The sequence below is a fragment of the Doryrhamphus excisus genome, chromosome 11 (genome assembly GCF_030265055.1).
Source record: "Doryrhamphus excisus isolate RoL2022-K1 chromosome 11, RoL_Dexc_1.0, whole genome shotgun sequence".
Taxonomy (NCBI): Eukaryota; Metazoa; Chordata; class Actinopteri; order Syngnathiformes; family Syngnathidae; genus Doryrhamphus; species Doryrhamphus excisus.
The window spans coordinates 2,997,715-3,009,811 of record NC_080476.1 but is presented as its reverse complement, the minus strand read 5'-3'; the positions used below and the strand labels follow the sequence as shown (position 1 = coordinate 3,009,811).

Here is a 12,097-nt window from a genome sequence, read left to right as displayed (position 1 = left end):
TGTCTCATAATATTACGGCACAAATAGAACAGGAATTGACGACTACACAGTAGATAATAGAACGTAACAACGCCCCCTGGTGGCTATGAGCAGTATGGGTTGATGTCATGCTAACGCAACGTCCTGTATTTGGGGAAGTGATGGGATACTAATATAATAATACTAATATAATATACTGTAACTTTGGCAGAGATTGACACCCTCTTTGAAGTGACTCTTTGATGAACGCTGCACAAAATGAAAATCGATCCTTCAAACAAACCAAGAAAGACACCAAAAAGCTGCTTAGAGCGGCTGAGACAAACAACGCGCTTGCGTAATGAATGATTAGAGGTTCAAAAGGACAACAGTAAGACGATTTGTGCATTTTTTCACCTCCTTTTTTCCTTTTTTTGAGGGGTGGGGGGCATACTGTATCTTTGATGGCAGGGATATTCAGCTGGTGGCCAAATCAGACCAGCGAACAGCAGCACAGTTTGGGTTTCTAATCATGACTTCCCAAAATTTTCCACAGCCCCGTTTGGCCCCACGATGGGTCAGAGGTTCCCAATCTCTGATATTGAACATCTTTAGCGGTGACTTGAGACTGGCGGGTGGCAGAGTCATATTCAGTGGGGTTTGAAACATTGTGTAATGACCGAATGTCCGTGAATGCACCTCATGTCCATGTATTTGCTTTCTACACCACCACAAGGTGGTGCCAAGTTTGAGAGAGCTTGAGCGGGAGGTGAAGTCCAACTTAACGCCCCATCCGACACACAGCTGCAGATATCTGCTGGAGAAGAGTGTGCCATAAAGAGAGACGGCAGTAGCCCCCAACCCCCAGACCCCGCTCTGGTACCGGTTCATGGTAAGGCATGGTTTTAAAATGAGTTTTGTTATTACCTACAATAAATTTGATGTCAATTTTAGGGAGGTCATGAGATGATAAGGGCGGTCGAGTGGTTAGCACGCAGACCTCACAGCTAGGAGACCAGGGTTCAATTCCACATTCCACCCTCGGCCATCTCTGTGTGGAGTTTGCATGTTCTCCCCGTGCATGCGTGGGTTTTCTCCGGGTACTCCGGTTTCCTCCCACATTCCAAAAACATGCTAGGTTAATTAGCCACTCCAAATTGTCCTTAGGTATGAATGTGAGTGTGAATGGTTGTTTGTCTATATGTGCCCTGTGATTGGCTGGCCACCAGTCCAGGGTGTACCCCGCCTCTCGCCTGAAGACAGCTGGGATAGGCTCCAGCACCCCGCGACCCTCGTGAGGAAAAAGCGGTAGAAAATGAATGAATGAATGAGATGATACATGAGCTTGGGTCTACCAGCTGACTTTGGGCCTCTTGCCACCTGGGATAGGCTCTAGCATACCCCCGCAACCCGAGGACAGGTGGCATAGAGAATGAATGTATTTCAAAGGGGACCTATTATGCTTTTCCACTTTTCTGACCTCTAAATGTACTTAGAATGTTGTATTTTCCTGGACTTCCTTATATGGTCATAGTTAAGCATTTTGGGGGTGTGACTAATCACAGAACAGTGGACATGGCTGGAGGCGGGCCTTAGGTGGAATAAATGAAATCAGACTGTTTTGGCAGATGAAAGGAAATACAGCAGGAATAGGTGCAGATTCAGAAAAATCAAAAGTTTTCTGTGTGGGTTATTGTGTGTAGCTGCTCTACAGGAGTCCACAATTCAATACAAAGGGTTGAAAATGTGCATACTAGGTCCCCTTTAAGGACACTACAGTAAAACATATAAAACACAGAAGACAATGTATTACAATCTACTAATGTCATTTCTACTGCATTTTGTGTGTATGCTACTGACCCCGCCTCCACCCAACCAGACAAAGAGACTGTATGACAAAATGGCTCACTCTGTTCATGCAGTTGTTCTGTGGAACAAACGTGCGGAACCCAATGCACAGAAGAATGACTTCCTTCCTGCCTGAAACGAGTAAAACAGACTTGCATGCACATGGCGATATACTGAAGCGGGCAAAATGATCAAATTCATTTTCATTTATTGATGAAAGAATTTCATTTCATTTTCCACCGCTTTTTCCTCACGAGGGTCGCGGGGGTGATGGAGCCTATCCCAGCTGTCTTCAGGCGAGAGGCGGGGTACACCCTGGACTGGTGGCCAGCCAATCACAGGGCACATATAGACAAACAACCATTCACACTCACATTCATACCTATGGACAATTTGGAGTGGCCAATTAACCTAGCATGTTTTTGGAATGTGGGAGGAAACCGGAGTACCCGGAGAAAACCCACGCATGCACGGGGAGAACATGCAAACTCCACGCAGAGATGGCCGAGGGTGGAATGAAATAATTTATTATTGTATATATTTTTGGAAATGACAGCCATTATTACATTAGAAATACAGTTTTTTGTTTCATTATGTTTGACAGGTCTTAAACACACCACGTACATATTGTGTTTAATACACAAGACATCCATGAATAGCATTACAATAGTCCTTTTAAGTCTACCTGGCAACACGTTGTTGACCCGAGTTACCTCCTTTCCTCAACAGGCTCCGCCCACCTTCTCCAGCTAATCAGGATCAGCAGCCATGAATGAGACGCAGCAAGATTCTGGAGAACCCCTTCGTTGACCCATACATGACAAACTCCTAACCGGACCCTCACTCGGGAGGTGGGAGACCACCAGAGACCCTAAAAGAAGGACTTTACTGGAAGGGGGACAGGAGCAGAACCCGGAGGTCAACTCTTCTTCATCATCAAGCATCAGTCCACCATCCTGTTGGTCGCCTTCGGGGCAGGACTGAAGAGCCCGGGACCAGGAGGAGGAAGAAGAAGGGGGTCTTGCCAAAGAGTGCTGAAGAGGTAAGTGGGCCGGCTTGTGGGTAAGGACTGGAGGCTTTGCTTGACTGCCAGGCCTCAGGGAACGCCGCCGGGCTCGGCTGGAGCTTTAGGCCAAAGCCTCTTAGCGCCAGCACTTATAGGAGCCATTATTGTTGTTTGCGTGGCATCATCAAGGTGATGGCTCCAGTGGGTTCTTCTTCATCTGCCAACTCCTGGAAAAACACTGCACCTTTGATTTCTAAGCATGGAGGTCCTTTTATTGCTTGGCTTTTTTAGGAGCCATCCTTTCTATTTTAATATGACGCAGGAAAAAGTGTGATGATAACCATAGAACCAGAAGCTGAAATGGGATTTTTTTTGGCTTGTTTGTTTTAAATTGACTTAAATAAATTTAAATAAACAAATAAAAATTGTTCAAATAGTACTAATCAGATGATACAACCATGACTGTTTATGTTCAGCTATGTTAAAACAACAAACACGAGAAAAGAACAATAGTAAACATACAACTTGAATTTTCATAAAATACATCATCTAAATAATTATCAAACTAAATGAAAATAAATGACATACAAAAGTAACAAAAATTCTCATATTTAGAAATAAATGAATAATATAGCCCCCATTGTTTCTCTTCAGCTGCAGTATGTAAAAAAACAAAAACAAAAGAATTATAACAAAAAACGGAAATAAAGTAAAATATTTCCCTCAATCAGGGAAAAAAAATGTAAAAATTAAAAAAATCTAAAAATAATTTTTATTATTACTACTAGTAGTAGGACCAGTCCAGGGTGTACCCCGCCTCTCGCCCGAAGACAGCTGGGATAGGCTCCAGCACCCTCCACGACCCTCGTGAGGATAAGTGGTAGAAAATGAATGAACTACTAGTAGTAGTAATATTGTAGTTTATATATTATTTATATTAGATTATATACTATACAGTGTTATTGTATTTTTCATATATATTTTTAATAGGGCTATCAATCCATTAAAATATTTGATCACGATTAATTACATTTTGACCATAATTAAGAATTAATGGCATTTAATCACACTTAGAAATAAGTTTATATCTGTAATAAATAAGGGAAATGGTTTTGTGGTAGACAATTTGATGTACAAAGTACATTAAATTTTGATTTAATTTTAATGTAATTATTTTTTAATAATTATTATTTTTTTTAATGATTAAGTGGCGTTATATTTACAGCAGCAGTGATTCTGACCAAATATTTACTTGAAGTACATTGAAGTTATTTTAACAAATAAAAGTGTGTCGTCCTTTGCAGAAGCAGCGCCACTGATGGACGAGCGGGAGCCGAGGCCGACCATGAAGGTTTCCAGTCGCTCCTGCCATGTACAGTCAGTGTCTATTTTTGTCCTGACCACATGTAAATATATCTACAGTACGTACACCCAAAAGCTTTTTTCATGCAAAAAGTGCTTCTTTCTTCTGGCTCGGGATGGTAAACATGATACCTGGTGGTGGGCCGCCAGGTGACTGGTGACTCGGTGGGGGTGAACATGATTCAGCAGTCATACTAGAACTATGCTCGATGCTTAAGTGATGGGATTAGCTGCTGGAATCCAATAAGCCCCCCCTTTTTACCTCCCAACCCCCTCTCTGCCGTCTCTTTTCCTTCCAGCGGACACCCGATTGAATAGCTCGTGTTTAAAAACGTCACCTTCTCATGTTTTCTCCTTTTCTTTTGTCCGTGTAGAGCCGACACGTGTGACTTCTGATGTCCTGGATTCAACCCAAGACTGAACCATGGTCATTCTGCAGCAGGTAGGCCTCACGAACCCGGCCCACACTTTGGGACACTGAAGTAAAGATCCGAAAGTGAACAAAAAAAAACATGGCTGACGTATGTCCGTAAGCTAGGGGCTAATGCTTTTTGGCAGTTTTTTTGGTTTGTAATAATAATAATAATAATAATGGATGAGCCTTTGTAAGGCAGCTAAAACGCTTCACAATGAAGTGAAGCCATTATTCATTCACACCTCAGTCACACCCTGGTGGTGGTAATCTACATCTGTAGTCACAGCACTGGAAGCAAGGTGGGTGAAGTGTCCTACCCGGGGACAAAACGACAGTGACTGGGTGGAGGCACGAGGATGGAACGTCTACCTCCTGCGCCACTGCACCCAAATTGTAACGTCTTCTGGAGAGGATAGAGACAAAACACAGATTTCCACAGCAAGGCGATAAATGGTCATGTGGAGAATCCCCAGTAAAAAGATCATGAATTAAAAATGAAGATTTGACGTATAAATGTTTATAAATGTATTCCGTGAACCATTTTCAGGTCCGACCCACAGTTAGTGAATACACGTCTGTCTGTGCAGCGTCGGAGAAAGTCGTACACATAAGTCTCCATCAATGTCACATGGTGTGTTCAAGGACCGCCAAACAGTGGCCTTACTTCCCTGACTTATGAACCTGATTATTTGTGTTTCTGCTCGGGTTGCCAATCGTCCCGTGTTCTTAAAGAGAGTTCCGTGTCCCTTATTGAGCTGACGAGAAGGGTACTTTGTCCCGTTTTATTTATGCCCGATGTTACGTTATGTCAGGGGTGGGGAAACTACGGCCCGGGGGCCACATCTGGCCCGCCAAGTGTTTGAATACGGCCCGCCCAATCTTTCAAAAGTATTTAATTTAAACTCAACATACAACCTGGCATCATGGCCTGAGCCAACCTTTTGATAGTTGTATCAATTTCGTTCTTTGACATGGTCTGTTGTTTACAAAGTGCTCCTGAAAAAAGAGACACAAGCACATAATAATAATAAAAATTAAAACAATAATTATTATATTATTATTATAACTATTATGATTATTATATTTATTATATTAATGCTAAGTATTATATTAATTATATATAATAATAGTGTTATATTTGCATATTTTACATAATAATAATATAATAATAATTATTTTAATTATTATAATATTTTATTATTTTAAAAATATTAAAATATAAATATATAATAATTGCAGATTGCATGACAATTTTACAGATACAATAATACCAGGTGGACTGTTACGTGTAAAATATATAGTCTGCCCCCCCCCGCAAATTTTGTTATATCAATGCGGCCCGCGAGTCAAAAAGTTTGCCCACCCCTGCGTTATGTTGTCGCTACGGTGTCCCAGTGACCGTGAGAATGGATAACGGGTAAACTGTAAAATGTCAGCTTATTCGATCTTTCCGGCATATTTGTTTACACACTTTGCCTGGCTCTACCTCTACCTCACATTGGCGTCGGCTAACAGCTAGCTCTAGCCAGAGTTACCCACCGGTCTTCAGGCTCCAGACGCAGCCAATTAGAACGGGCTTGGACTTAGAGAAGGGTCGTTACGACCGCAACAATCTGGGGAATGGGAGTCAATTGGCACTGACTTGCCCCCGTCACTCCCCATTTTAGTCCACTTTGCCTAAAGCCAGATAAGCACAAGCCAATTACGCTATCAGCCACACAGAAGATGAAAAATGTGATAAAGCCTGAAGAAATCAAGGACGCCAAAGGACGCTGGAACAAAGTGAAAGGATGCTGATAAAGCTTCAGTTCGCCCGATAACGCTGAAATATTTAGTCGGAAATTGAACAAGTCAAGCAACATAACAGATATGCGGGATATGTCCGAATTGGAACGATTAAACAATCCCAAATTTCGGAATATTAATATAATATTAATATCAAGATAAATATCATGCAAAATTTCAATAAATAAAATAAATTAATAATAAAGTAATAATGAAATAATAGAAATGAATAAATAAATGAAATATAGCAATTTACAACCCAGACAAATACTAATTAAATCTCTATTGTCTCTATTTTGGGGATATCCAGTCAAATTGCATATAGTATATATTGTCATAAAAATAACCACCAGTTACACTATGCATGATGTCCATTCCAAAAATAAAACCTTGATTATCTTTAAAAAAAATTATGAAAAAATTTCATTATTTAGTGAAAATTTTATTTTTTTCTTTTGAATTTTTTAGTGTTCTTGCAAAAATATGTTTGATATGATAACCCTAGATATGACTGATCTACCAAGTTGGGCACTTTTCATGGGAATGTATTTTATTGTTCTTTTATTGGCACCCATTATGCTTATAAACAGGCCTTTAACCTCGCTCTCGCCCTGTCTGGTCAATCCAGGGCGACTATGTGTGGCTGGACCTCAAAACGGGCAGAGAGTTTGACGTCCCCGTGGGGGCCGTGGTCAAGCTGTGTGACTCCGGACAGATCCAGGTTCTGGATGACGAGGGCAGGGTGAGTTGGAAGGACAAGAAGCAACAGAAGGGTTTGGGTTGGATTTTCCATTGAATTGATTGATTGATTGATTCCTTCTTTCCTTCCTTCCTTCCTTACCTCCTTCCTTCCTTACCTCCTTCCTTCCTCGCTCCCTCCTTGCTCCCTCCCTCCCTCCTTGCTCCCTCCTTCCTTCTTTCCTCCCTCCCTTCTTTCCTTCCTTCCCTCCCTCCCTCCCTGCCTGCCTCCCTCCCTCCCTCCCTCCCTCCTTCCTTCCTTCCTTCCTTCCTTCTTTCCTTCCTACCTTGCTTCCTTCCTTCCTCCCTCCCTCCTTCCTTCTTTCCTTCCTTCCTTTCTTTCTTTCTTTCTTTCTTTCTTTCTTTCTTTCTTTCTTTCTTTCTTCCTCCCTCCCTCCCTCCCTTTCTTCCTTCCTTCCTTCCCTCCTTCCTCCCTCCCTCCCTCCCTCCTTCTTTCCTCCCTCCCTCCTTCCTTCCTTCCTTCCTTCCTTCCTTCCTTCCTTCCTTCCTTCCTTCCTTCCTTCCTTCCTTCCTTCCTTCTTTCCTTCCTACCTTGCTTCCTTCCTTCCTCCCTCCCTCCTTCCCTCCTTCCTTCTTTCCTTCCTGCCTTCCTTCCTTCCTCCCTTCCTTCCTTTCTTTCTTTCTTTCTTTCTTTCTTTCTTTCTTTCTTTCTTTTTCTTTCTTTCTTTCTTTCTTTCTTTCTTTCTTTCTTTCTTTCTCTTCTTTCATTCTTTCTTTCTTTCTCTTTCTTTCTTTCTTTCTTCCTTCCTACCTCCCTTCCTTCCTTCCTCCCTTCCTTCCTTCCTTTCTTTCTTTCTTTCTTTCTTTCTTTCTTTTTCTTTCTTTCTTTCTTTCTTTCATTCTTTCTTTCTTTCTTTCTCTTTCTTTCTTTCTTTCTTCCTTCCTACCTCCCTCCCTCCCTCCCTCCCTCCTTCCTTCCTTCCTTCCTTCCTTCCTTCCTTCCTACCTTCCTTCCTTCCTTCCTTCCTTCCTTCCTACCTTCCTTCCTTCCTTCCTTCCTTCCTTCCTATCTTCCTTCCTTCCTTCCTTCCTCCGTTCCTTCCTTCCTTCCTTTCTTTCTTTCTTTCTTTCTTTCTTTCTTTCTTTCTTTCTTTCTTTCTTTCTTTCTTTCTTTCTTTCTTTCTTTCTTTCTTTCTTTCTTTCTTTCTTTCTTTCTTTCATTCATTCTTTCTTTCTTTCTTTCTTTCTTTCTTTCTTTCTTTCTTCCTCCCTCCCTCCCTCCCTCCCTCCCTCCCTCCTTCCTTCCTTCTTTCCTTCCTTCCTTCCTTCCTCCCTTCCTTCTTTCCTTCCTTCCTTCCAACCTACCTTCCTTCCTTCCTATCTTCCTTCCTTCCTTCCTTCCTTCCTTCCTTCCTTCCTTCCTTCCTTCCTTCCTTCCTTCCTTCCTTCCTTCCTTCCTTCCTTCCTTCGTTGTGTTCCTGCAGGAGCACTGGATCTCCCCTCAAAGCGCCACCAACATCAAGCCCATGCACCCCACCTCCATCCAGGGTGTGGAGGACATGATCCGCCTGGGTGACCTCAATGAAGCCGGCATTCTGCGCAACCTGCTGATCCGCTACAATGAACGTGTCATCTACGTCAGTAGCACTAAAACACCCCCCCATTCACTGTCTCTACTTAACCACCTTGGATGCCATCACTACAGCCTGGCTATTAGGTTCTTTTAGATTCAGGTTAAGCTGTTTACTTCAATGCCCTGCGCTGCAATCCACTTGTTTCTATAAATACTCTAACATACAGCTGCATATCACGCTTTGGCTTTGGGCGCACCCCCACCGGCCACAACTTTAGGTGCACCCAAAAAATATCAAGTTTTAGGCAAGGCAAGCTTATTTTACTACATACGGTAATAATAAAAAAGAAACCATAAAATGCAGTAAATGCCCTAATTGTAGTACATAAGCCATGATTGGAGGCTGTTATTTCATACAATTGGATACAAGTAGTGGGAGGCATGAGAAACAAGCTGGGATGACAGAACCAACCTCTCTTTGACTGCAAGCTTATTTATTACTGACAACATTGCACAACAAAGCAGCAACAGAACCGATGTTGCAACAAAAACTAAACATTCATTCATTCATTTTCTATCGCTTTTCCTCATTGCAACTTGAATAATGATTTCGACAGCATGAGAAAGTGCAACTCTTTGACCGCATACAACAACAACAGCTACAACACAACCAATGTTGTAATAGTAGTAAGAAGCAAAAAATATAGATTTAATAACTTCAACAAATATACTTTGGAGTGCATGAGAAAGTGGGAAGGAAAACCAGATGGACACTTATAAACAAGCATATACAACACAACAACAGAACCAATGTTGTAGTAGCGCTAAGGAGCACCAAACTACATTTTATAACTGTAATAATTTGGAGTCCATGCTCATTTATTAAGAAGCCTATTGCCAACACAGCAACAGAACCAATGTTGTAGAAGCAGCAAGGAGCAAACAGCTCAGCCAGCATTCATTTCACTGGCGGGTTGATTATAAACAACAGTACAGGAAGTGTCACACGCTTGACTTTCACCCCGACTGCCGGGTAGCCACATTTTAAAGTGCACGAAGAGGTAGACGAGCTGCTGGATGCTTTAAATGCAACTACTTCAGTGTGTTGCCTACAGCCACAGCTGCTACTGTGCTAATTTGAGACCCCGGCGGTTCTTTGCTTTTGTAGGCCCCAAAAATGGTGGCATTCATGATATTACCAATTTGCAGTATAGAGATCAATAAATGCATAAAAGCATATGATGTTTGTTTTGTTCTCTCTTGTAGACAAATTGCGGTGGAAGGGTGAGTATGGCTTGCCGCGTAGCGTTGTCAAATGCAGTTTTTTTTGCAACTTCGCCTGCTCGGATGGGGGGCAGCCAAAGACGGCACTTTTCACCCCAGTTTCTCCTGGGTTTCTGTTAGTCTCCAGCTTGGCAAATGACGTGCTCATCTAAAATAGATGTCATGAAGTGACACTTAAGATACAACTCATCATCTAATCATCTTGCCCCCCCACCCCCCGCAGACGTACACGGGTTCCATCCTGGTGGCCGTCAATCCCTACCAGCTCCTGCCCATATACACCCCCGACCAGATCCGCCTCTACACCAACAAGAAGATCGGCGAGATGCCGCCACACATATTCGCCATTGCCGACAACTGTTACTTCAACATGCAGCGTAACAACAAGGACCAGTGTTGCATCATCAGGTGAGCCATGACACACGCTGCCACCCTTCAGTTGCACAGCCTCGGACCTTCGCAGCACAAAATTGCGTTACTGTGTACCCGGCCTTGTGTTTTTCCTCACGGTGACAGCGGCGAATCCGGAGCCGGGAAGACAGAGAGCACCAAGCTGATTCTCCAGTTCTTGGCAGCCATCAGCGGTCAACACTCCTGGATCGAGCAGCAGGTCCTGGAGGCCACGCCCATCCTGGAAGGTAAGCTTAGAACTCTTCTATTCCTCAACCGCTGCACATACAAGAGTGAAGATTTGTCAAAACATTCACCTCGACTGTGTGGCTTGTGCTATTATTTTCCTCCCTAATACATCACATGGTGGCGCTGTTTTTAAACCACCACACTTTCACCCCCATAATTCAGATTGACCTGAAATTTCTCTACAAAACACTGACTATAACTTTAGGGCAGGGGTCCCCAAACTTTTTCCAGTGAGGGCCACATTACTTTTCTTTCCTCTGAAGGGGGGCCAGGGTCGTTTGTTTATGTTCTATGACTGGGCAAAGTGTGGTTGTAGTCACGTCACGATAGGTTACCATTTCCAGTTCTATGACAGAAAAATGACCATGCTTTATTGTTCAGGGGGCCGGGACAAATGTGGAAGTGGGCCGTGTCCGGCCCCCGGGCCTTAGTTTGGGACCACTGCTTTAGGGTGTTTAGTCAAATCACCATGAAATTTGGTACACACCTTTTGAGCCACAACATGGCTACCATCTAGCCAGACAATGTTCATTCATTCATTCATTCATTCATTTTCTACCGCTTATCCTCACGAGGGTCGCGGGGGATGCTGGAGCCTATCCCAGCTGTCTTCGGGCGAGAGGCGGGGTACACTGCGGTTAACTGGTTCCAGACCGCGATAAGTGAATTTCCGCAAAGTAGGATTCCTTATTTATAAATGTTATATTTTTGTAGGAAAATTACAGAAAACCTGTTTTTGATCATGTTTTATATTGTTAGAGCTTCTCGACATGAAATAACACCCCTATAGGTGCCTTATACTCCCATTACATAATTCGGCAGACATCCATCCATTTTCTATGCTGCTTATCCCCACTAAGGTTGCGGGTATGCTGGAGCCTATCCCAGGTGGTTTCAGGCGAGAGGCACACCCTGGACTGGTGGCCAGCCAATCACAGGGCACATATAGACAAACAACCATTCACACTCACATTCATACCTATGGACAATTTGGAGTGTCCAATTAACCTAGCATGTTTTTGGAATGTGGGAGGAAACCGGAGTACCCGGAGAAAACCCACACATGCACGGGGAGAACATGCAAACTCCACACAGAGATGGCCGAGGGTGGAATTGAACCCTGGTCTCCTAGCTGTGTGGCCTGCGCGCTAACCTCTGGAAATGTGTCCAATCAAGTTCCATACTTTGCATACTTACCCTACATGAAGTATGACAACATGTCTCATGGCTGGCTAAATGAGTCCTAACTTCTGGACAGGAAGTGCCTCAAGATCCGGACTGAACTTTGACCTTGTGCTAACATATCAGCATTCACGTTTTGCGCCTTCTTCTTCTTCCCGGTCGCTTTTCCGCTCAGCCTTTGGCAACGCCAAAACCATCCGCAACGACAACTCAAGCCGATTTGGCAAGTACATCGACATCCACTTCAACAAGCGAGGGGCCATCGAGGGCGCCAAGATAGAACAGTACCTGCTGGAGAAGTCCCGAGTGTGTCGGCAGGTGAGATGGAACGTTTTTAACTGGCTTT

The 12,097-nt window shown here is 43.2% G+C and overlaps 1 protein-coding gene across 1 annotated transcript in view; it reads left to right on the top strand.

Moving 5' to 3' along the window:
• The first annotated feature begins 452 nt into the window (after window positions 1-452).
• myo7ab (myosin VIIAb) overlaps window positions 453-12,097 on the top strand; it is a 37,854-nt gene continuing 26,209 nt past the window's right edge. The window contains exons 1-10 of the mRNA XM_058086579.1: window positions 453-850; window positions 2,536-2,848; window positions 4,117-4,189; window positions 4,549-4,616; window positions 7,003-7,116; window positions 8,558-8,710; window positions 9,913-9,930; window positions 10,154-10,338; window positions 10,447-10,568; window positions 11,927-12,069. Of these exons, the coding sequence (XP_057942562.1) occupies window positions 4,599-4,616; window positions 7,003-7,116; window positions 8,558-8,710; window positions 9,913-9,930; window positions 10,154-10,338; window positions 10,447-10,568; window positions 11,927-12,069 (753 nt within the window). The 5' untranslated portion in view covers window positions 453-850; window positions 2,536-2,848; window positions 4,117-4,189; window positions 4,549-4,598. The remainder of the gene's footprint in view (window positions 851-2,535; window positions 2,849-4,116; window positions 4,190-4,548; window positions 4,617-7,002; window positions 7,117-8,557; window positions 8,711-9,912; window positions 9,931-10,153; window positions 10,339-10,446; window positions 10,569-11,926; window positions 12,070-12,097) is intronic.